Here is a 24,232-nt window from a genome sequence, read left to right as displayed (position 1 = left end):
CAGCAGCGCCCCCACCCCGAGGGTCTCAGGGTGGACAGTCCAGGGCTCTGGCCTCAGGGAGCCGAGGTGCCCATCAGAGGGATAATGTCAGTGAGCCCAGACTCCCGCCCGTATCTTCCCATGTGTGGAAAAGCACTAAACTCCTTAACCCAAGGTGTCTGGGTTTAATTATCAGTGACCTTTTGATGTTCCGACCACTGGTCTTTGTTGCAGGAACTCCTTTGTACCCTGGCACCTCTCACCTGTTCAGAGCCATCTGAGAGGCTGCCTCCTGGGTCAGGTCCTCAGAAAGTTCCACGTAAACATGACCCTCAGCCCTTACACTGTGCCGTTTTCAGCCAACACTGGAAGCATGTCTGTCCTTCCCGTGGGTGCACACACACCTCCTCTTGCCCCCAGGTGTTTGCTGCCCGCTGACCAGGGTGTCCATCTCTGTTCACTAGATGGAAGCCCAGGGAGCGCTTTGCAGGGACTTGTGGCTCTTGGCCTGAGCTACTGAGACATCTGCCCTCGCAGACCTCAGGGCGGCTGTGAGAGACGGCCCCTGGGCCTCAGGCGCCCTCCTGACCCCCGCTTCTCTCCTCAGCATCCGCGAGTGCCAGGGCCTCCCCATCGTGAATGGGCAGTGTGACCCCTACGCCACAGTGACCCTGGCGGGACCGTGCAGGCAAGTACCGCCTTGGCTACAGGGTGGGCGAGGTCACTGAGGCGGGGCTTTCCTCAGAAAGCAGGTGGGCCAGGCAGGCTGTGTAGGTCTCACTTCCTTCTGTTTCCTTCATGGCCTAAAGTTTGTAAGAAGAAAGCCTTCCTGTTCTTCACGTGGGTGTCTCTGGCTCAGTAAAGGGTCCTGATTTGCATACCATCAGGTGCTGGAGACACAACCGCGTGTGGTCTGTGCCCTGGAGGGCCGGGTGGCCTGTGCCCTGGAGGGCCCAGCCTTGGTGGAATCAGCATCAAGTGTTTTCCATCCGATCCTTCTCCTCAAACGCAGGTCAGAAGCGAAGAAGACGAAGGTGAAGAAGAAGACCAACAACCCGCAGTTTGACGAAGTGTTTTACTTTGAGGTCAGTGTTTCAGTGGCACAAACACGATCGATACCCACAGCCCAGGGTCTTTGGCAAAAGGGCCCTCGGTCACTGCTGCAGAGAGTTCTGGGGTGCTGTCCCTCATCTGGAGTCCCTCCCACCCTGCAGTGTGAACTCCCAGGAGCTCCTTCCTTCCCTGGGCAGAAAGGCTGTTTGCTGCTTCCAGCTTGACCTGGTTTTGTGTTGAATGATGACAAATCAATACTTTCCAAATTACCAAGACTTTGGGGTTTTTTGGCTGGCTTGGTTTGGGTTTTTTTTGCTCCACCCAGTCTCCCTTGAGCAGCAGAGGGAAACTTGTTTCACCACAAGTAGTGAGGGTTTTGGGGTGGAAGTAGTGCATTCAAACGAGAGCCCCCAACTGCCCCTTAGAACCAGAACCACCAGTTGGCTGGTGGGTGAGGGCCAGACTGACACAGAACTGCCAACCACTGGCTCAGAGGTGCCAGCCCCAGTAACGCTCAAGGGGCCATTGTCCCCCCACAAAGGTCACCATAGGTGAGCGTGAGGATCTCACTGCCATCTCCGTGGTTCACTGCCCAGCGCAGAGAGGGCGGAGCAGCCGTGCCCTCATGCGGCGATATGGCATCGGGGCTCCCGGAGCAGAGTGGCTGCACCACCGTCCAAGGGGCAGTGGGCAGGGCTTCCGGAGTGGGGCTTGGAAAGTGCGTGGAGCACTGGAGCTGTAGGAAACTGGAGACGCTAGGGTGGGAAGGTGGAAGGGGACTTTGCAAATGAACTTGGAGGGGTGGGTCAGGATGTGCAGGGGTCACTGGCCTCTTCCGCCTGGGCCCTCAAGAGGATGGGCAATGTTGGCCTCATTGGGTGCCTGTTGGGGGCTAGGGGCACAGCCTGAAAGCCTGGATGAAGAACCAGTGCCATCCTGGGATGCGCTTGTTGTAGCCAGGAGAAGGTGGCCAGCCCTCCCTCACGGGGTGCATGTGCAGGGGTGAGCAGGGGGCCAGGGGCAGGGAGGCCTGACGTGCTCTCGTCCCCACAGGTGACCAGGCCCTGCAGCTACAGCCGCAAGTCCCACTTCGACTTTGAGGATGAGGACGTGGACAAGCTGGAGATCCGGTGAGTGGGGGTTCGGGGCTGTTTCCCAGGCGGTGTGCCTGGGCTGCTGTCTCCTGGATCCCTGTTCTGTCTATAGAAACTGGGCAACATCTGTGATACCTTATGGTGAACCATGTTGGATCGCAACCTCCAAAGATTTAGCTTCGGGCCAGGGGCCAGGCTTGATCACTCTGCCCCTTGTGTGGCAGAAGTTTTATTACAGTGAAAAAGGAGAGAGAAAGCTTCTGACACAGACATCAGAAGGGGAATGGGGAGTGCCCCCCTCACTAGTCTGAGCAAGGCTTTATGTACTTTTGCCAGACCCACTCCCACAGCATACTCTTAAGATAGCAAGGTTAGTCAGAGGGTTCCTGTTAAGAGGAAAAAACGTGTCCTTGAGCAAGATATTGTTATATAATCATTAGTACAGAGCTTTAGGGAAAACATACCCTGGAGCAAGATGAATTGTTTTGTTGTATTGTTGTGTAATCATTAGCTCTAGGCTTAAAGAAAGTTAGTCTTAAAGACTGTTGTTATAACAACTCAGAGTTTAAGATAAAATGTCTTAGTTACTAAGATAAAGCAATGTAGGAAAAAATGTTTGTCCCTTTCTCCTCCTAGAAGGCCCTGGACTCCTTATCAACCTACCTAAGATTTAACTCTCTCATCTATAGATAGGAACATCAGTTTTCTGGATCATTTTAACACGAGGATGCCAGGTGGTGGCTGGAGGCCACATGGTCTGTGTTCACCTTGCAGTGTCTTCCCAGACGCAGAGCAAAGGTTCCTAGTCCCTCTGTGTGTGAGGCCTGGCCTGGCACACGGTTCCACTGCTTCGGGGCCCCGCGGTGGGGCCTCTAGTGCACAGCCCAGCATCCCTCTGGGCCTCGCCAGCCCTCTTGCCTCCCTGGCTGCCGCACCACCCCCGTGTCTGGGGACAGATCATAAGCCTGAGTCTGGGGTGGCCACAGTGGGTCTGACCACCATGCTCGTGAGAACCATAGGGCTTCTCCAGATGTGACACCGTGTAAGCTTGCACTCCTGTTGGTCAGGATTTCCCTTGAAGCCCGAGGTTCTGACACTCAGTCGGGGACAGGCTGGGGCCTGTCCTGCTCCAGCTCTGGGCTTCGGGGTTCCAGTTGCCTGGCCACCTGGTCAGAGGCCTCATGCTTTCTGCCTTCCAGGGTGGACCTGTGGAACGCCAGCAACCTGAAGTTTGGGGATGAGTTCCTCGGGGAGCTGAGGGTCCCGCTGAAGGTGCTGCGGCAGTCCAGCCCCCACGAAGCCTGGTGAGGTCCCCGCTGTCTGGCAGCGTCTGTGCTCATGGCCCTGGGTGCCAGCAGGCGGGCCCTCAGGTGTCCTGAGACCAGGACCCCGCCCCCTGCCTCCTGCCTAGACTCCAGGCTCCTGGGCCCACGGGTTGCGTCACCATGTCACAGGGAGGGAGCAGACCCCAGGTTCGCAGGCTGAGCCCTGACAGTGGCTTCCCCGCCCCGGCCCACCACTGGGGTGGGGGCAGGCGTAGATCACTCGCCTCACGCCTCACCCCAGAGCCTACTCACCTGCCAACACGTGGGCAGACGTTGGTGCTGTGCCCCAGGGAGCGTCCGCCCCAGGAAACTGGAATTCCTATTTCAGTTCCCAGGCAGCCCTGCTTGAACAACATCCTGCCCTTGGGATGGGGCTGGACGGGAGGCCAGCAGACGGTCAGTGCCTCAGTTGCTCGTACCTCAGGCTGCCTGGCATGGGAGCTCAGGGCAGCTGGGTGCTGCAAGGCCATGGGTGGACCGGGAGTGCAAGGGTGTCCGTCAGGAGCACCGCTGGGTGCCCTGTGCCTGGGGCCACCCAGCCCATAGTACGAGCCCTTCCTCCCCACTAATGTCCATTTCTGAGCATCTTTCCACCCGGCGCTGCTCAGGGATGGCTGTTCTCAGGGGTCATTCTCCAGGGTAAATGGTTTTACTGCAGAGTCTCCTGCACTGCTCATGGCCATGTCTGTTCCTCCCACCCCACACCCCTGCTTCTGAGTCTGTGGCTCTGTGATCAGCCCAAAGTGAGCGACCGTGGGGGCCACCCCCAATACAGACCCTTTGGGGGGATCGGGTGGGGGCCGCCCCAGGTGCAGGGACTCTGTGGGAGGGGTCGGGGTGGCTCCTGGGAGGTGGGTCCTGCAGTATCTGCGAGCCCTCTCGCCTCAGACGCTGACCCAGCCCATGTCAGGAGGACCACTGCAACAGGGTCCCTGGGGAGCGGCAGCCTCATGCCACCCGTCTGTGTGTCCTGCACCAGGTACTTCCTTCAGCCTCGGGACAGTGGCAGCAAGAGCTTGAAGCCAGGGGATCTGGGCTCCCTGCGCTTGAATGTGGTCTACACGGAAGACCACGTTTTCTCCTCTGACTACTACAGCCCCCTGCGGGACCTGCTGCTGAGGTCTGCGGACGTGGAGGTACCTGCGTGGCCCCCATGGCCCTGCCCACCTCCACCCGGCACCTGGCAGCCTGCCCCCACTCCCAGCCCTCAGCCCGGATCTCCCAGCCTGCCTAGTGCTCAGGACTGTCTGTGTCTCCCTTTACTGGGGGTGGGGACCCCACAGCCCTACAGGAGAGCCACGGGAACCCCAAAACCCCACAGGAGAGCCACGGGAACCCCCATAGTCCACAGGAGAGCCTTGGGAACCCCCACACCTACAGGACAGCCTCGGGAACCCCCACACCCCACAGGACAATCACAGGAACCCCCACACCCCACAGGACATCCACGGGAACCCCCACACCACACACGAGAGCCACGGGAACCCACACACCCCGCAGGACAGCCACGGGAACCCTCACACCCCACAGGACAGCCTCGGGAACCCCCACACCCCACAGGAGAGCCACGGGAACCCCCACACCCCGCAGGACAGCCACGGGAACCCCCACACCCCGCAGGACAGCCTCGGGAACCCCCACACCCCGCAGGACAGCCACAGGAACCCACACACCCCACAGGACAGCCACGGGAACCCCCACACCCCGCAGGACAGCCACGGGAACCCTCACACCCCACAGGACAGCCTCGGGAACCCACACACCCCACAGGACAGCCACGGGAACCCCCACACCCCACAGGACAGCCTCGGGAACCCCCACACCCCGCAGGACAGCCACGGGAACCCACACACCCTGCAGGACAGCCACGGGAACCCTCACACCCCGCAGGACAGCCACGGGAACCCTCCCACCCCACAGGAGAGCCACGGGAACCCCCATACCACACACGAGAGCCACGGGAACCCCCACACCCCACAGGACAGCCACGGGAACCCCCACACCCCGCAGGACAGCCTCGAGAACCCCCACACCCCGCAGGACAGCCACAGGAACCCACACACCCCACAGGACAGCCACGGCAACCCCCACACCCCGCAGGACAGCCACGGGAACCCTCACACCCCGCAGGACAGCCTCGGGAACCCACACACCCCACAGGACAGCCACGGGAACCCCCACACCCCACAGGACAGCCTCGGGAACCCCCACACCCCACAGGAGAGCCACGGGAACCCCACACCCCACAGGAGAGTCACGGGAACCCAGCAGGCCAGGTGTCTCTGACTGTGGCCCCAGGGTCGCGGGTGGGCCCTCTGCACAGCGGCTGGTACTGCTGTGGGCAGTGGGCGGGGCACCGGGAGCGGGCTGGGCGGGCGGGGGCTCACTTCCCGCACCCTGCCCCAGCCTGTCTCCGCGTCGGCGGCTCACATCCTGGGCGAGGTCTGCAGGGAGAAGCAGGAGGCGGCCATCCCGCTGGTGCGGCTCTTCCTGCACTACGGCCGGGTGGTGCCGTTCATCAGTGCCATCGCCAGCGCCGAGGTCCGCAGGACCCAGTGAGTGCCAGCCGGGCCCGAGGCCCTCTGGGGTCCCGGCCTGATGCGGGGCTGGGCGGGGCCCAGGCAGCTGCAGGCAGCCACGCGGACTTCACCAACACGCTGGCTCTTCTAAAACTTTGCCTCTTCTCCTGGAAACGAGTTGGGGGGGCAGGAGAGCGGGGAGCCGGGTGCCTGGGGGCAGCTCAGTTCTGAGGTTGGGACTGCAGGGTGAGCAAGAAGCCCGGGTCAGGGGCCAGGTCCCTGCTCCCCAGGGCCTGCAGCTGTTCTAGGAGGCGGGCTCTGCTGGGACCAACGTCTCAGAAAGACCCACACGTGTCTGTGGCGTTGTGGCAAGGCCACCCTCTGCCCCTGGTGCTGTCCTGTGTCCCTAAAGACCAGATGCGGCTCTTGAAGTGCAGGGCCCGGGGGGCCCCGTGGTGGCCCTAGTGGTGGGGGGTTAGTTACACAGCAGGCAGGCCTGGACCCCTGGCTGCTGCAAGGTGTTCATTGGTCAGGGCAGCCCCCCACTCCCTGGACGCCTCCCTATCCGTGCTGTTTTCTAGGGACCCCAACACCATCTTCCGAGGAAACTCGCTGACATCCAAGTGCATCGATGAGACGATGAAGCTGGCGGGCATGCAGTACCTACACGTCACCCTGAAACCCACCATAGAGGAGGTGAGGGCCAGCGGGAGGGGAGGCCGGGCGCCCCCGGAGCCCAGAGCTGTTGCCGCCGCGCCGGCCTCCCCCGCCTCCCAAGGGGGCCTTTGAGCATCCCAGAGCCTCCCTCATTTTCTCAAATTGGAAAAATACTTCCGAAAGTCCATCATTCCGCTCAGACAGGAGGGCGCTCGGGAGGACGCCCCCTTCCCCAGTCCTAGAGGCCGCTCCTCCGGGCCCCCTTTCCCGGACGGGCGTTTCCTCAGAACCGCTTCACAGGAAACGGGTCCTTTGCCGTTGCCAGGACTGAGACTAGATTCCGGTTTGCTCTGTGAGCCGAGCCCTGTGGGTGCCTTGGGGTGACCCGGGAGTGAGCCCCGGGAGCTCACCGCCGTGAGCCGGCGCTCCGTGGCCTGGCCAGGCCTGCCGGGACCGCCGCCCGCCTGGGCCCCAGGTCAGCTCACGCGTGGCTTGCCCAAACGCTCTTTGTAGATTTGCCAGAGTCACAAGCCCTGTGAGATCGACCCCGTGAGGCTGAAGGACGGTGACAGCCTGGAGAGCAACATGGTGAGGCCCGTGCGCCCTGCGCGCGCTCGGGACGGGCAGGGCGTGGGGCCAGGGCGCCCGGCCTGCAGCGCTGCGGGGGCCACTCAGCCGCCAGCCGCCACACTGCTGCAGGCCCGGCCCGCGGCTCACGCCGTCTGTGCCTCTGAAGAGCCCAGAGGGGCCCTGGCCTTGGAGGTCACATCCCGTGGCCATCTATGGGCCCTTGGTCTGCAGGGGAGGGGCCACAACGTGCCCCTCCGCCCTCCCTGGCTGGATGCAGGGTCTGGACTCCACAGCACGCTGGTCCTGACCCGTGACGGGAAGTCTTGCCTGAGGGTCCCGGGGGCCGCGGGGCTCTGAGCAGCCAGCTCCGCAGCCCCGGGATGGCTGGGTGCAGCCGGCACTGCCCTGTGCCTTTGCAGGAGAACCTGCGGCAGTTCGTGGACCGCGTGTTCAGCGTCATCACCAAATCGGGGGTGAGCTGCCCCACCGTCATGTGTGACATCTTCTTCTCCTTGCGGGAGGCGGCCGCCAAGCGCTTCCAGGGTGAGTGCTCGTGGGCCCCTCACGGAGAGGCCTCCAGGCCCCGTCAGGGTTAGGGCTCCGGCTGTTGCTGCTGGGAGGGGTCGGGCACCAGCGTGGAGGGCCCCCTGTTTGCACCCCCAGCTCTCCCCCCGCTGTCTACTCTCCCCTGTCTATACCCGCCCCTGGGGGAGTCAGACCCCAGCCCGGCCCAGGGAGTCGCAGCTCTCAGCCGAGCTTTGTCCCCGTGGCTCCTGTTTTCTTCCCCGCCCTGGTTTCTCCCTGTGGCTCCAGAAGCCCAGGCAAGTCTGTCTGTCTGTCTCCACCACAGATGACCTGGATGTACGGTACACAGCTGTGAGCAGCTTCATTTTCCTGCGGTTCTTCGCTCCAGCCATCCTGTCCCCCAACCTCTTCCAGCTCACGCCCCACCACACGGTGAGGCTCAGGCACAGCACACGGGGACTAGTCAACCAGACCCGTCCAGCCGCCCTGACCCGCCCAGCCCTCCTGACCCGCCCAGCTGCCCTGACCCACCCAGCTGCCCTGACCCACCCAGCCGCCCTGACCCGTCCAGCCGCCCTGACCCACCCAGCTGCCCTGACCCGCCCAACTTCCCTGACCCGTCCAGCTGCCCTGACCCGCCCAGCCCTCCTGACCCATCCAGCCCTCCTGACCCGTCCAGCCCCCTGGACCCACAGGGGTTAGGGAAGGTGCTGCTAGCCGAGTTGGGGAAGGTGCCGAGTTGGGGAAGGTGCAGAGACAGCTCCACGTGGTAACTGAGTTATGGATGAGCCACAGGCCCTCAAGTCCTTATCTCCGGAAGGTGCTGAGACATTCTGATCTAAGTCATGTCATTAAAACCGTCGGATGGTGTGACCAGGGCTTCAGCTGAGGGCTGACGCCACCCCACCCACCATGGGAAGACAGAGTGTCCCTGACCTTGGGCATATTCAGTCATATTCAGGCCAGGTGGTCAGCATGGACTTTTGGTGAGCATGTGCACTCCCGCCATGACCCTGAGCGAGGCCCACATCCTCATGCACAATGTGCCAGGCGGCCCCAGTGCTTGGTGGAAAGCCCAGGATGGTGGCCCATTCCTGGGTTTGAGTTCAGCCTGTGAGCGGTGTGGAGGGCGAGGGGCCCCTGGGCAGGTCCTGGGAGATGTGGCCAGAGACCGGCCCCTTGGCTGGCAGCGCTGGGCGTGAGTGGCCCGAGGGCCCGCCTTTTCAGCAGTTTCCAGCTGTACAGGTGGAGGGTCTGCAGGGACCTGTGAATCCAGCAAGCTTGTGTTTAGCTGCTCCCTCACGGATGACAGGCGTGACGGGACCACTTTTAGGGGTGCGCTTTCTTTTATTGGTGGCAGTGCTGGGCTCAGCACAACTCGTCTGAGAGACCGTCACCTTCTCGTCTCTGGCAGGACCCACAGACATCGAGGACGCTGACACTTGTTTCGAAGACCATTCAGACTCTAGGCAGTCTGTCCAAGTCCAAGTCTGTGAGTCACTGACTTTAATTCTCTTTTCAATACAAAGGAGGACGTGGAATAACAGGATGAGGAGAGTCACCACCTGGCCTCCCCATATGAGGCTGTAAGAGCGCCTTTTGGGAGGAACAGAGTAACAGCAGGTGGTGGTGGCATCCCCTGAAGGTGTGACGTCACCCATGGGTGGTGATGTCATGTCACCTATACACGGTGACTGTCCCGTTGGGCAGTGATGTCACCTGTACATGGCGACTGTCCCTGCAGGTGGTGACATCTCTCATGGGTGGTGACATCACCTGTACGTGGCGACTGTCCCTGCAGGTGGTGACTGTCCCCCATGGGCCGTGATGTCACCTGTACATGGCGACTGTCCCTGCAGGTGGTGACGTCCTCCATGGGTGGTGACATCACCTGTACGTGGCGACTGTCCCTGTAGGTGGTGACATCCCTCATGGGTGGGGATATCACCTGTACGTGGCGACTGTCCCTACAGGTTGTGATGTTGCCCGTGGGTGGTGATGTCTCCTGTGCATGATGACTGTCCCTGTAGGTGGTGACATCACCTGTATGTGGTGCCTGTCCCTGTAGGTGGTGACCGTCCCCCATGGGCCATGATGTCACCTGTACGTCAAGACTGTCCCTGTAGGTGGTGACATCCCTCATGGGTGGTGACATCACCTGTACGTGGTGACTGTCCCTGTAGGTGGTGACATCCCTCATGGGTGGGGACATCACCTGTACATGGCGACTATCCCTGCAGGTCGTGACGTCCTCCATGGGTGGTGATATCACCTGTATATGGCGACTGTCCCTGTAGGTGGTGACATCCCTCCTGGGTGGTGACATCACCTGTATGTGGTGACTGTCCCTCTAGGTGGTGACCAAACCCCATGGACCATGATGTCTCCTGTACATGGTGACTGTCCCTGTAGGTGGTGACATCCCTCATGAGTGGGGACATCTCACCTGTACGTGGCGACTGTCCCTGCAGGTGGTGACATCCCTCATGGGTGGGGACATCACCTGTACGTGGTGACTGTCCCTGCAGGTGGTGACATCCCTCATGGGTGGGGACATCACCTTCTACGTGGCGCCTGTCCCTGCAGGTGGTGACATCCCTCATGGGTGGCGACATCACCTGTATGTGGCGCCTGTCCCTGCAGGTGGTGACATCCCTCATGGGTGGGGACATCACCTGTACGTGGCGACTGTCCCTGCAGGTGGTGACATCCCTCATGGGTGGGGACATCACCTGTACGTGGCGACTGTCCCTGCAGGTGGTGACATCCCTCATGGGTGGGGACATCACCTGTACGTGGCGACTGTCCCTGCAGGTGGTGACATCCCTCATGGGTGGGGACATCACCTGTACGTGGCGACTGTCCCTGCAGGTGGTGACATCCCTCATGAATGGTGACATCACCTGTACATGGTGACTGTCCCTACAGGTTGTGATGTTGCCCGTGGGTGGTGATGTCTCTTGTGCATGATGACTGTCCCTGTAGGTGGTGACATCACCTGTACGTGGCGACTGTCCCTGTAGGTGGTGACATCCCTCATGGGTGGGGACATCACCTGTACGTGCTGACTGTCCCTGTAGTTGGTGACCGTCCCCTGTGGACTGTGGTGTCGCCTGTGCATGGTAACTGTCCCCTGTAAGTGGCTGGCACTTCCACTGCTGTATGTGGATCCGCAGACGTGAGCCCTTGGCGGCAGACACTACCCAGCCCCACTGCACAGCTGGGCATTCTCAGCCTGAGCACTTTAAGGAAGTTGAGGCGCCGCCAGTGACCAAAGCCTTCACACACAGCCAGAGGCAGCCCCTCCTTCCCCAGGCCCGAGCTCATTTGTCTCCCCTTCACGGGGGCTCCTTGAGACTGACTGCGGGGCCCTGAGGTCCACACATGAAGGCCGTGGTGTGGGTGCTGGGTCCTCCATGCATGGGCTGTGACGTGGCCTGCTCCTCAGAGGTGGGCCCATCAGGCTTTGTCGGGAAAAGGTAGAGCCGCGACCCACAGGGGCCCCCGCCCCTGCCCTTCTCCTATGTCCACAGCCCCGCGTGACCCCAGCCCCCAGCCCTGCAGACAGTGGCCCCTGCCCCCCTACTGTGTTCATAGCCCCACGTGCCCCACCCCAGCCCTGCAGACAGCAGCCCCTGCAGGCCAAATGCTCAGCTTTCTCAGAACCTAAGTGACACACACAGAAGCAGGCCCAAGCCCCATGCTCCGTCTGTCCATCAGCCCAGCATCTGTCAGCCGAAGCAATGAGCGGGCCCCTGACGGGCTGAGGTCCACACAGATCCCCTTGTAATAAAGTGACTCATGTGGACAGAGACCCCCAGGTTCCTCCTGCCGTTGACCTGACTCCTGAAAGTGAGGACCCCCCCATCCCAGCAACGCATCTGGGAGCCACATGCCTGCGAAGGGTGTTGAATCGTGCGTGACAGGTCTCACCCAGGACCAGGACCCTGTGTAGTTGGCATTTTAAGCACAGCTTGAGTGGAGCCCCTCCTGTGGCGTGCGGCAGGCCTCTGCAGCAGGGGCGTGCCTGCGCTCCGCACTGCTGGAAAGAGATGCCGGCCTCTTGTTCTCAGCCCCGAGCTGAGGCTTGTTGCGTCCACACTCCAGGTCTTTCAGGCTTGGGCCAAGCGACCTCAGGCTTCGTTTAAGTGACCTTTTCTGTTTTAGGCCAGTTTTAAGGAGTCCTACATGGCTGCGTTCTACGAATTCTTCAATGAGCAGAAGTACGCTGACGCGGTGAAAAACGTAAGTCTCAGCATCAGTTACACAGACTCCCAGAGGCGGAGGTGGGTGACTGGTGGGAGGCTGAGCTGAGCGGGGAGGCCGTGAGGGGCCAAACCTGGAGGTGGGGAGCTGGGAGGGAGCTGGGGTGGCTTCGAGCTCCGGGAAAGGGGAGGGTGAACCTCCACGAGTCACCTGGGGCCTGGCGGCTCTCAGGAGCAGGAGCAGCTCTGGGTGCAGAGAGACCTTCCCGGGAGGGGCAGGCTCAGGTGGGGCCCAGCCTCTGCGGTTCCTTGAGGGGCTCTGCCTGCACCTGTGCTCAGACCCGCCTCTCCTGTGGCTGCAGGAGACGTAGGGTGCCCAGGCAGTTCTTGCAGTTTCCCCATAACTGTCTGCTTTCCATCCCACTTCAGTTCCTGGATTTGATCTCATCCTCCGGGAGAAGAGACCCCAAGAGCGTGCAGCAGCCCATCCTGCTTAAGGAAGGGTGAGGCAGCAGGAAGGAGGCTCGGGGCCAGGGGGCCTGCCCGCGGGGCCAGGGGTGTCCAGAGCTGCCTGGGGCTTTGGTCTGTGGCTCTGAGACACCTCAGAGCTGCACCCCTGTGCTTGTTCTCTGCTGAGGCTGCAAGGGGAGAAACACCCATCTGCAGGGCGGGGGTTGGGGGGAGACTGAATGGCCCCCAAGTAGTCAGAGGCTTCTGCCTGGTGGCTCCCTCAGCAGAGTGAGGGCCCCTGCCCTCCATCAGCCCCCCATGCAGGAGCGTCCCCCGCCGGGGCCAGAGCGCAGGACGCAGCCCAGAGCCCCTGGCTTCCTACTGTCTTTGCCTCCAGTACATGCTTACAGGGCCGGGACCTACTGCCGCACTGGCTCTGGGAGCACCTTCAGCCCACGTTTTGAGGGCAGGAGGTGGGCTCCTTGTTGGAGCTCTGGGAGACCAGGGTTGTCAGCAACTTGCAACCTGAGGTTGACAGTTGACACCAGCCCAGGGGCTAAATTTTTCACAAGTAGAGGCCTTCATCTTTTGATTGTTAAATCCTGTCCCTTGGAAATAAGATACTGAAACCCCATAATCCGTATCAAATGTCACAGGAGTGGAAGTGGCGAGCTATTCTGATTTTGTGACTCTGGCCTGCGGGGGTGGGCAGGCAGGTGCCCTGGCCCCAGCCCTCGGCCACTCACCCACCAAACTGGCCTGTTCACGGCAGGTTCATGATTAAGAGGGCACAAGGGAGAAAACGATTTGGGATGAAGAATTTTAAGAAAAGATGGTTCCGCCTGACAAACCATGAATTTACCTACCAGAAAAGCAAAGGTAACAAGACAAGGTCACTTTTTACTTGTTTTCACATATTTTATTCCAAGGGATCAGAGCCTCACCTTGGGCCCCGTGGGGCTCCAGGTTGCTTTTGGGGTGAGCACTTCCTTACATGGGAGGTGGTGGCTCTGAGAGGGTGGCCTGGGTGGCGTGTCTTGGGCTGGACACCCTTGTCCCGTATGGGTGGCCTGGTCTGGATGGTGGGCATCCCCAGGGGGACTCGAGGCCCGTGGGAGCCTGCGGGGGCGCTCATGGCGTGCTCTGCCGCAGGGGACCTGCCTCTCTACAGTATCCCCATCGAGAACATCCTGGCCGTGGAGCCGCTGGAGGAGGAGTCCTTCAAGATGAAGAATGTGAGTCCCGCACCCACCCCACCCCACCCCAGGCCCTGGTCTGCTCCTGGACCTGTGAAGCAGAGAGCCCACCCTGCCCATCGGGTCGGCCAGGACCCATGGGGTTTCCCCCAAAGTCAGCTTTGGGCAGAGGCTGTGGGGCCCTCCATCCTGATGGGCCTCCCACAGGCCCACCTCTGCTGACCATCCGGGCGCTGGCACACAGCTTGGGGACCCCCGCTTTGCCTTTGCTCCCCTGACACTGTGGGGACCGTGGGGGTGGAGGACAGTGCCTGGCTTCTGCCTGGCGAGCAGCGCCACACGCTGGGGAGGAGGAAACACGGCCACCCTGCCCCTCCTGTCCCCCTGCAAGCTCCGAGGGGGTCACAGGGGCCACACTGGGCGCCAGGACGACCCGCTTTCCGAGGGGCTCGTCTCCGGGCGGCAGGTCCCTGCAGCCTCGTGTGGGCACCGTGGGGTCCTGGCCCTGCATCCCACCTCCCTCAGCTGTCTTCCCAGAGCCCGATCCGAGGGCTTTTCTGGGTTGTCTGTTTTTCTCAGAAAATCTGCGCACTTAGGTCCTGTTTATCCTGAGTCTGCTGCCATTTCTCTTTTCTAATTCTGTTTCTAATTTTTAAAATATTTTTTATATTTTTTCAGTTTCATTAGATGCATTTTGTGTAAGTCATGTGCAGTCTTTTTTGAAGGCAGATGGGGTGTAAATACTGATAGATAAAACTTGAAATCCTACACACGGTTCACTGGTCTTCCTAAGAGACCCTGACTGTGACCGGGAGGGTGGCGGACAGCGTGGGCCCCGCTGTCCAGCCGTCAGTGGGCGAAGCCCCGTCGGGAGTGTAGGCATCTGCTCAGCGGCCCCAGACTGAGCCTCTCTTCTCTGTGGCTTGTCTCCGTGTCCCGAGGGCTGGGTGGAAGGAGAGATGGCCCCACTGGGTCTCCCTGAGGACGGTGGTGGCCAGGACACCCCTTCATCAGGTGGATGGAGCGGGCAGGAACCACCTGGCCAGGCGGTCAGCGCCTTGTGCTCTCCTCTGCCAGACAGTCGTCATCCTCAGGGTGCTCACAGGCCAAGTGGATGGCAAGCGGAGCTCAGCAAGGGGCCTCCGCATAGTCGGTTCCTCTTTATGTGTTGAGTCGTCATGGTTTATGATTCTGGGGATGTTCCAGTTGAGCAGGATCCTGAGGAGGCCTGACTGAGGATGGTCATCTGGAGCCCTTTGCACAAGGGACCCTCCCGTGAGGAGGGGTTTCATTTCAGTGTTCAGACAAGTTGCCTCCCATGCCCTTCGGGGCTCAGCGGGGTGCCCTCTAGGCTCTGGGCATCTGCGTCCTGTGTCCTCCGAGGTCACTGAGCACCCTCGTGTCTCGGGACCACTCCCCCATGACCATGCCAAGGAGGAGGACCTGGAGCTGGCTGGGAGCTGACCCCCTTGCGTGGGGGCAGGACCGGCCTGGGCCGACCGCGGCGCCCCAGACCCGCCTCCCCGCCTCCCCATTGTTGCCCCAAGCTGCTGCTGCAGCCCCTCCAGGCCCGAGCGTCCAGTGTCCACCAGTCCCTCTCCCGGCTTAGAGACCCCGGCCAAGTCTGGTCCTCCCACCCCACGTCTGTCTGCCCCCCACGCTGGACCCCTGCAGGAGGTCTGGTTTGCGTAGCTGCCTCCAGCTGCACGGGGTGGGTCTGCCTGGCCTCTGTCTGGTCTGAGGCCAGCCCCGTGGCCACAGAGGGTTAGTGCTGGCTAGGCGGATGGTCAGAGGCAGCTGCCCTCATCCCGCGCTGGCTCCTGACCTTGGCTTCCTCCCTGCCCCCAGGGCGATCTGAGGTGATGTCTTGGGCTGGGAGGTGGCCCCGTGGCAGGTGCGAGGGTGGTCCGCGCCCTTGTCCTGCCCTGTGTGTGTCTGCACAGCATCGCGGCACCCCCCCAGGCCGGTGACAGGTGCCCCCAGGATGGGGCTGGGGGCAGCCCACTCCCAACGACCAGGGAGGGACATGGTGTGGAACCGTACCCTGAAGCAGCCAGAGTCGCTCATTCTATCAGGTGTAGAGTGATTCCTTAATGATAATAATTAGAAGAATTAGTGTGAGAAGTATTAGAGGAAATTCCTAATTTCAGAGTTCTTTTCTCTTGCTGCCTCCCCAGAGGTGTTCCCACGAGCTAACTGTAGGCCAGCGTCCTCCTCCACTTGCGAGACGTTTTCGAAGGCCTGGGGAGTGCAGGCCCTGTCGGAGGGCCCAGCCCATGGGGGGATTGGAACAGAGTGCCTTCCTCCAGGGTGTTGCCTCTGTCCAGCTGTACACAGATTGTGCAGTCTGCGGCCTGTGCAACAGTGCTTGTGTGGGTAGGGCCGGCCAGAGGAGCCTTGGCTATTCTCTCAGGAAGCTGAACTCCAGCTCCTCCGGGAATCCTTCAAATCCTGTTCTGTCTTTCCTCTCTGAGCACACCTCCCCACCTTGCAAAGGCCACCTTGGACTTTGACACCCTAACTCTTGGCCCCCGGCGCCGTCTGACAAGTCCAGCCTGACAGCCCTCCCGGGGCCAAGCCTGCTGACCTCCCTGCTCTTCTGTGGGCGGCCTGGCTGTGTCTGCTGGGAGTGCCCAGCCCTGGCTGCCCCAGGGCCTTTGCCCCTGCTGCACACTGCCCCCACTCAGCTCAGTTAACTCCAGGTGGCCCATCCGATCGCAGCTGGAGGACCATTTACCTAGAGGTTCTCTCCTGACCCTCGCTAGCCCTCCTCCCTCACACAGCCCCTGTGCCCTGGGTTCACTCTTGTCTTTGGCTGGCTAGACGCTCACAAGAGCAGAAACTCCGTTTGGGCAACTGAGTCCCCAGAGCTTTGGACAATGCCTTGGACGCAGGAGTGTTTGTTGAGTGAATAATAAACAGCAAAGGCAACAGAGGCTCTGAGAAGCCTCAGGGGGGACATAGCATCTGCCTGGAGGGCAGAGGAGGGGCCCCTGGCATGGCAGGCTGAGAGGGGCACCTCTCAGATGGACAACAGCACGTGCACCAGTCCTGAAGCCGGTCTGGGGATGCAGATAGGAGGCTGGACAGGTCTGCTGGGGCATGTCTTGCACAAAGTCCGTCTCACTCAAGGAAGAAGGAGGCCCAGGGAAGCTGGCACTTTTGTGTAACGGCCACGTCCACTTCGGCCATCCTGGGGGCAGGCTGGCGGTGCACCTGGGGCCCAGGAAAGGCAGCGCCCGACCCAGCTGAGCAGGGCTGAGCCAGCCAAGCCTTGCCGCCTCACCGTGCCCCCGCGCAGCCCGGACAGGTTGGCATGGCCAGCGGCGGCCCTCGTGGTGCAGGCCGGGGGCTCTGCCGTGCGCCCCCCTGAGCCCTCCTGCTCTCAGATGTTCCAGGTCATCCAGCCTGAGCGGGCGCTGTACATCCAGGCCAACAACTGCGTGGAGGCCAGAGCCTGGACTGACATCCTCACCAAGGTGAGCCAGCGCAACCAGAAGCGCCTGGCCGTCTACCACCCGTCGGCCTACCTGAACGGCCACTGGCTGTGCTGCAGGGCCTCCTCGGACACGGCCGCGGGCTGCTCCCCCTGCACTGGGTAGGTCGTGACCAGTCAGCGCCCCAGCCCCAGCAGGGGTCAGTGAGGGGCCGGGTCCTCCATCCTTAGGGGCCGCTAAGTGACCGACATCACAACTGACCCTCCTCCTCTCCACCGCTCTCATGTGTCTGTGCAGCGGCCTCCCAGCAAACATCCAGCTGGACATCGACGGGGACCGAGAGACCGAACGTATCTACTCCCTCTTCAGCTCGTACATGAGCAAACTCGAGAAGATGCAAGGTGAGGCGGGGCTGGGGGGAGCCAGCGTTACAGCGCTGGAGTGGAGGAGGCTTCTGCAGGCTGGTGGCTGTTCTGGAAAGTTACTTTAGTAACAGTTTCTGTGGGTAATTTTAAGATGGGATTTAGCTTGCAGCCTCTGAACTGCAAAATTCTTGAGAAGGTCCTATGTCTTAGTAACTCCCATGCCCCCAGAGGGTTTCATTTTCCAGAGAGACATGAGCATGTGTGTGTGTGTGTGTGCATGAGTATGGACCTTTTATGTTGTGTGCATAAGTGTGGACACTTGTGAGCGCATGTGTACATGAATGGACTGTGAATGGACAGTTGTGAGTGTGTGTATACATGTGTGTGGACCTGTGTGAGTGTGTGCACATGAGTGTGGACCCGTGTGTGAGCGTGTGTGCATGAATGGACAGTTGTGAGTGTGTGTATACATGTGTGTGGACCCATGTGAGTGTGTGCACATGAGTGTGGACCCGTGTGTGAGCGAGTGTGCCTGCCCAGCAGCTCCAGGCGTGTCGATGCAGCTGCGTCTCTCTGGGTGTTTGTTGCTCTTCTTGCCCTACTGAACTAAGCAGTGTAGGGGGGACAAGTCAGGAGGCCCAGGGGCTTGGCTGGGCTGCATCATGAGAGGCAGATGCAGGACGGATCCCCCAGCCATGCCCCGGGGCCGGTGCTTCTCAGAGCTGGGGTCGGACAGTCTGAAGTGGGCCCTGAAGCCCCCCAGAAGGAGCCTGCAAACAAGACTGTCAGACTCTTGTTGTCCGCTGGTCTGGCCTGCAATTGTCCGTGTGGCCTGCTTTGACAGGCATGCAGCTGCCTGTCCGTGAGCTCCGCCTGCTGTTCTTAGGCCCACCTCCCTCTATGCACAGCGCCACACAGCGACCCCTGTGCCCTTGCCCCTGACGCACCCACAGTCTCACACCCCCGTGGCCTGCAGGTTCCCCTCCGCCCAACAGCCTGTGCTCGCCTCTGTCTTTGCGATGATAGTCGTCTCAGAGCACTTCACCTGTGATGCACATGAGCCTTGAGAAGCAAGTCTGGTGTGACTCATCCCCACACCCGGAACTCAGGAGGCACTCGGCATCTGTTTGCTGGACGGGTGGATGGACGTCCAGCAGAGGGAAAGGGGTCTTGAGCACCTCGCCTCCCTCCTGGGTAGCAGTGATCTTGACAAGCAGGGTACACAGGATGTCAGTAGGATTGGGGACCGTGTCCCCCACTTCACAGAGGCACCGAAGCACTGAGTCACTTTCCACAGTCTTCAGGCCTCTGCCTGGAACCTCAGTGCTTCCTTGAGGCCGACAGTCTGCCTTCAGAGGCTCTCATCCCTTTGGGATCTTGTCTGTGTTCGCCAGACTGCCCTGAGCACTCAGCCTGTGGGCTCCTGTCGTACCAAGGCCGCTCCCCTGGAGAAGCAGCCTCTCGGGGCTTGGAGGTGGCTGTGTCGCTGTCACCCGTCCCCAACCCTCACGCACGGACCCTGCTCAGTGCTCCCCGGGAGCTTGGTGATGGTGCAGCTGGGGCCTCGGGCGGGCGGGCCCAGAGCAGGGCTGGAAGGATCCCTGCGGAGGGGCTGGCGTGGGGCCCCGGCTGCCATCAGAGCCGTGCAGCCGGGGTCCTGGTGATGGTGACTGGCCACCCTTTCTGTGCCCCGGGCACAGACCCGGTCATCTGGGCCTGGGGAGGGCTCGGAGTGACTCCAGACGCAAAGCAGCGCTGCACGCAGGCCCAGGGCCGCCGTCCGCCCTGCGATCGGGTGGGCCTGACCTTCCGTCTCGGGGTGCAGACACTGATTTGTGGCTGGGCCTGTGGGTCTTTGTGTCCTGCATCACCTGGCCCTTGGGTGTCCTCCCGACTTCGAGTACCTTACCTCCGTTGTCACCTGGCAGAGTCCACCTCGCCGCCCTCTGGTCCTCAGGATGTGGCTGGCCCATCGGCAAGTCCGCAAGTCGACCTGTCCATGTCTGCCCTGTGCTTCTCCTTGTTCCTGGAGCTGTTTCATAAAACCATGCCCGCTGCCGGCGGGCATCAGCACGAAATCCAGCACTGCCAGGCTCGCTTTTGGGAGCCTGTTAAAGAGGAGTGGGTGAGCTTCCTGGCCTCCGGATGCTCGGGGTCTGTTTTTGGTCCAGTCACAAGTCTGGTGTCTGACATCGGGCTCAGAATTAAGACCTGCTCCCCCAGCCTAATCTTGGGCCCTCCTCCCAGCCTCTCCCAGCGTGCTCCCGTCACCCTGGCCGTGCTCCCTGACGCCCTGGGACGGTGCACGGCGCTGCCGCTGCCGCTCCATCACTTGAATCGTGTCTGACTCTGGGCGACCCCGAGGACTGCAGCCCGCCAGGCCCCTCTGTCCGTGGGAGTCTCTAGGCAAGAATACTGGAGTGGGCTGCCATGCCCTCCTCCAGGGAATCTTCCCGACCCAGGGGTCGAGCCTGAGTCCTCTGCACTGCAGGCAGGTTCTTTATCGCTGAGCCACCCGGGGAGCCCCGATGCTCAGCACACAGACCCTAATTCAGAGCCACGTTGGCATCCCCTGCGAGACCAGCTGGCACATCACCCACCAGGCAGCGCCGACTTCCTCCTCCAGGAAGAGGCCCACCGACCACCCTGTGAAGCAGTTCACGCAGCCCCATCCTAAAGCAGCCTGGGTCTCCCTGCCTGCGCCCTGTCCCCACCCCCGCCCCCCACCCTCGGGTCTCCCTGCCTGCACCCTGTCTCCACCCCGTCCACCTCCCCAGTGTGGTCCTTCCGTGATTCCCATCCTGCTCTCAGCAGCCCCGTCTCCCAACGGGGCTCACTGAGGCTCGGCGCTTCAGTGACTTGCTCCAGGCCAAGCAGTTAGCACAGCAGGGCTTCGGGGAACAGATGCAGGCTGACGCAGGCTCGTCAGCCGGTGTGTCCCCCCAACCGTGGTGCCCCCAGGTCTCTCCTTCTTTATCTCTTACGTGTGGAACCGTCATCTTCCTCACACCGTGTTCCCTTTTCCCTTGAAAGTTTAAATCTCAGTTTCCCTTTGCACAGACTCGTGGTTTTTCAGTAAGAATTAGGAGATTCCTTCTGAGTCAGTAAAGGCAGTGAAGCTTTCTGTGACAATGGTGATGACAGTAATGGTGATGATGGAGGTGGTGATGGTGATGTGATGGTAATGAAGGTGATGGTGGTGATGAGGGTGACGATGGTGATGATGTTGGCGATGGAAGAGATGAGGTGATGAGGGTGATGATGCTGGTGATGAGGAGATGAGGTGATGAGGGTGATGATGCTGGTGATGATGAGATGAGGTGATGAGGGTGATGATGCTGGTGATGAGGAGATGAGGTGATGAGGGTGATGATGCTGGTGATGAGGAGATGAGGTGATGAGGGTGATGATGCTGGTGATGAGATGAGACGATGAGGGTGACAGTGGTGGTGATGATGGTGATGTTGATGATGAAGTTTATGATGGTGCTATCAGTGGTGATGATGATGATGGTGGTGATGCTCTGCATCCCAGACCAGGGTGAGGGGCCTCATGCTGGCTCACCTGGGCCAAGCAGCGGGAGTGTAGGACTCAGCTCAGGTGTCTGGGGTCAGATGGGGTCCTGGAGGCCACAGTGTGGTCTTCAGCAGGAGTGAGGTGGTGTTAGAAGTTACCTGTTGAGCAGGTGGGGCAGTGTTTCCTAGAAAGCTGCCAGCAGCAGGCTCTCCTGACCGCCCTGGGGCTTGTGCGTGCCCCTCGTGGGGCATCCTCGTAAAAGGGGGTGGAACCCAGCACCCCTCCTCAGGTGGGGCTTCCTTGAGCACATCTCCCCAGACTAACCGACCCTGGCTGGCCCAGGCTAGGACAGAGCCAGCTCGCCCCAGAGAGGGTCTGGGGCCTGGTACTCAGCGTCGGACCCTCGGGCTGAGGTCCCTGGCTGCTTCCAGCCCACGGGCGTCTCCGAAGTTCAGGGGCGACCTGGCTCTTGGCAGCTTCTGTTTCGTGTGCATTTGCACGAGCGGTTGGTCCTTCCTGACGTGCTCCAGGGGTGGCGTGTCTGGGCCCCCCACACTGACCTCAGCCCTCCCTGGTGCTGCAGAGGCCTGCGGAAGCAGATCCGTGTACGACGGGCCAGAGCAGGAGGAGTACTCCACGTTCATCATCGACGACCCCCAGGAGACCTACAAGACGCTGAAGCAGGTCATCGCCGGGGTCGGGGCCCTGGAGCAAGAGCATGCCCAGTACAAAAGGGACAAGTTCAAGAAGACCAAGTACGGAAGCCAGTGAGTATGGGGTCTCGGTGGTGCGGGGAGCCCGGGGGCGCTGCCTTGGACCACCTGCCTGTGGGCAGGGCAGGCTTCCTGCCTCCTTCAGAGCAGGTCCCTCTGGACTGTGTCCCAGAGCAGTGCCTTCTACCCCCACCCACAGACCCTCAGGCCCCCAGACCCCCTGCCTCCTGAACCATTTGCTTCTGAAGTTAGGCTTCCTTGGGCCAGCGGCCCTGCCTCCAGGAGCCACCTTCAGCCTCTCTCCAGGCTGGCCGTGGACCCCACCCCACATCCTGGAAGGGACGGACGGCAGAGATGCAGACTGAGCCAGGGCACCTGCGCTCCGCGCCACTGGCTGCAGGCGGCTCAGCCAAGGGTCCCTGTCCTCCTGCTCTGAGTGTGCGGTGATGAGAGTCCATAAGCATTGGAGCCCACAGACCCATGCAGAACTCACCCAGCACACACCTGGCATGGGCCCAGCCCCCCTCCCTGCTCCCCCTTCCTTCCAGGGAGCGCGTGGGTTTGGTTTGGGAAGGGAAGGGGGCCTCTGGAAGAGACCCCAACTCTGGCCAGGCTGCGAGGGTGCCCAGCGTCTCCGGGGATGCCGACCGTGTCTGCTCCCTGCTCCACAGACACTTGCATCACCTTCCAGGCCCTCTAACACCCTCTGTCAGAGCCCATGCCAGCCGTGTGAAGATGCTGCCTTTTCCTAAACGTGGCAGACCTGCCATGTTGGAAACAGCCGTGACTCACAGCTGTGCCAGCATCCGTAGCCAACGGGGCGCGGCACCGCATGGCCGCTCCCAGAGCTCACAGTCCGCACACGCCTGCACGACAAGCCCCACCCTCTGGGACTGGGCTCACGGTGGGCGCGTCCCTGGGTGGTTTCAGGCTGATCGCTTCCCTTGCTGGTCTGCATTTTCTGTGCATGTTACGAGGGTTGTGCATCACAAGCCAAGGTAGGAGCAGGCAGTGAGAGCTCAGAAGTATGCACGGGGCGGCCTGTGCTCATGCTCCCGTCCCCACACCCTGTAGGGAGCATCCCATTGGAGACAAGAGCTTCCAGAGCTACATCAGGCAGCAGTCTGAGACCCCTGCCCATTCCATGTGAAGTCTCTGCACAAGCTCTCCCAGGATGGCCCTGAGCTGCACCGAAAGAGCCTTGCTGGGGGAGGAGAGAACCAGACCAGAGGGCAGCTCGTCGGACGTCCAGCTCACAAACTCCTGAGGCTCCCGGGCCACTTCCGGGCGGCCGCGCACTTTGTCACGTCGGTGGCAGGTGAGCTGGCCCTCCCGGAACACGGTGCTGACAACACCACAGCCTGCAAGGCGCGTGCCCGGGTCACACGCACGCTTGTCTCTGTGGCACTAAGGCTCTGCTTCGCCGGAGCAGGGACGTCCTGAACATTACTCTCCTGCGAGCCTGTGTCCGGGCGGCCACCAGCACAAGGCCTCCTGGTTTCAGTTTTGACGTTGGTGCCACCCCTGGCCGGAGGGTCAGAGCCACACGGAGATACCGGCTGGAGGATGGCCTTGATCTTTGGGAGCAGGAGTCCTCTTGCAGAGATTTCCTGGGGGTCCCAGCCTTCATTCCCACCTTGCTGCTGAAATGCATCCACCCAACTGCCGCATCAAGGAGAGCTGTGTTGTTTGCTGTCAGTGGGACTTAAAGCAGAATGCCACCCTGGTGGGAGTTTGGGGAAGTTTGTAAAAATTGAAATGTGCAGTATTTTCAAGCTGTTTTTCTTAATATTTTTAAAGAACCGTTTTAAATTAGCTCTTTGATATAAAGTATTACTAACTTGGAACATCCAAGCCTCTACCATTCAAGGGAGGTGCCACCTGAGGACAAAAAAGGGAATGGGTGTGTCTCATGGGTGACAAGGCCTCCTGGTTTCAGCTTTGACGTTGGTATCACCCCTGTTCAGAGGGTCAGAACCACACGGAGATCCCAGTTTGAGGATGGCCTCGATCTTTGGGGGCAGGGGTTCTCTTGCAGAAATTTGGTGACAATGGGTGACAAAAAAGGGAATGGGCATGTCTCACAGCGGCCAAGTCAAGTCCCCGAGAGAAAAGGAAGGGGGAACCGCTGGGCCAGCGCTGGGCGGCCTCGGGAGCAGATGCCAGGCCCAGGCAGAGCTGCTGCCTCTGATGCCCTCAGGTCAGCCAGGCTGAGCCTGAATTTGGAAAGCCCCATTCAGACCCCTGGGACCTGGTACCCTGTGCCGTCTGTCACTGGAGATCCAGATGCAGATAGAAATGTTAGCAGTTGTCACAAATGGTGGAAGAAAATGTTGCAAAAAAGAAACTTGCATCACACAACTATTAGGCTGCTCCAAACTGCAATTTTTAACATGAATTTGTAACTTAATGTTTCTAAGATACTAATGATGTGCGATGTATTTTACTGGCTAATTAAAACAGACCTTTTATTCTTTCTGAGACTGACTTGGTTTCACAGGAGCACCCACTGATAATATGCACCTGTGGAGATGGGGGTGGGTGGTGGAGCGGGGCAGGAAGGAGTTTAATGCCACTCACGTGATGGCAGGTGAGGTTCCCCTGATGACCAGTGGGGTCCTCATGATG

The 24,232-nt window shown here is 60.8% G+C and overlaps 1 protein-coding gene across 2 annotated transcripts in view; it reads left to right on the top strand.

Moving 5' to 3' along the window:
* Window positions 1-24,080, top strand: part of RASA3 (RAS p21 protein activator 3) — an 81,408-nt gene extending 57,328 nt beyond the window's left edge. For both annotated transcript variants that reach the window (XM_061133646.1, XM_061133647.1), the window contains 19 exons: window positions 587-667; window positions 992-1,064; window positions 2,086-2,162; window positions 3,326-3,430; window positions 4,431-4,587; window positions 5,858-6,006; window positions 6,552-6,666; window positions 7,141-7,215; window positions 7,617-7,740; window positions 8,048-8,154; window positions 9,137-9,214; window positions 11,890-11,967; window positions 12,357-12,430; window positions 13,150-13,256; window positions 13,530-13,612; window positions 16,963-17,171; window positions 17,308-17,411; window positions 21,475-21,658; window positions 22,679-24,080. In XM_061133646.1, coding sequence (XP_060989629.1) covers window positions 587-667; window positions 992-1,064; window positions 2,086-2,162; window positions 3,326-3,430; window positions 4,431-4,587; window positions 5,858-6,006; window positions 6,552-6,666; window positions 7,141-7,215; window positions 7,617-7,740; window positions 8,048-8,154; window positions 9,137-9,214; window positions 11,890-11,967; window positions 12,357-12,430; window positions 13,150-13,256; window positions 13,530-13,612; window positions 16,963-17,171; window positions 17,308-17,411; window positions 21,475-21,658; window positions 22,679-22,754 — 2,056 coding nt within the window. In that variant the 3' untranslated portion in view covers window positions 22,755-24,080. The remainder of the gene's footprint in view (window positions 1-586; window positions 668-991; window positions 1,065-2,085; window positions 2,163-3,325; window positions 3,431-4,430; window positions 4,588-5,857; window positions 6,007-6,551; window positions 6,667-7,140; window positions 7,216-7,616; window positions 7,741-8,047; window positions 8,155-9,136; window positions 9,215-11,889; window positions 11,968-12,356; window positions 12,431-13,149; window positions 13,257-13,529; window positions 13,613-16,962; window positions 17,172-17,307; window positions 17,412-21,474; window positions 21,659-22,678) is intronic.
* The last annotated feature ends 152 nt before the right edge of the window (window positions 24,081-24,232 follow it).

The sequence above is a fragment of the Dama dama genome, chromosome 30 (assembly GCF_033118175.1).
Source record: "Dama dama isolate Ldn47 chromosome 30, ASM3311817v1, whole genome shotgun sequence".
Classification (NCBI taxonomy): Eukaryota; Metazoa; Chordata; class Mammalia; order Artiodactyla; family Cervidae; genus Dama; species Dama dama.
This window is presented reverse-complemented; position numbering and strand designations above follow the sequence as displayed.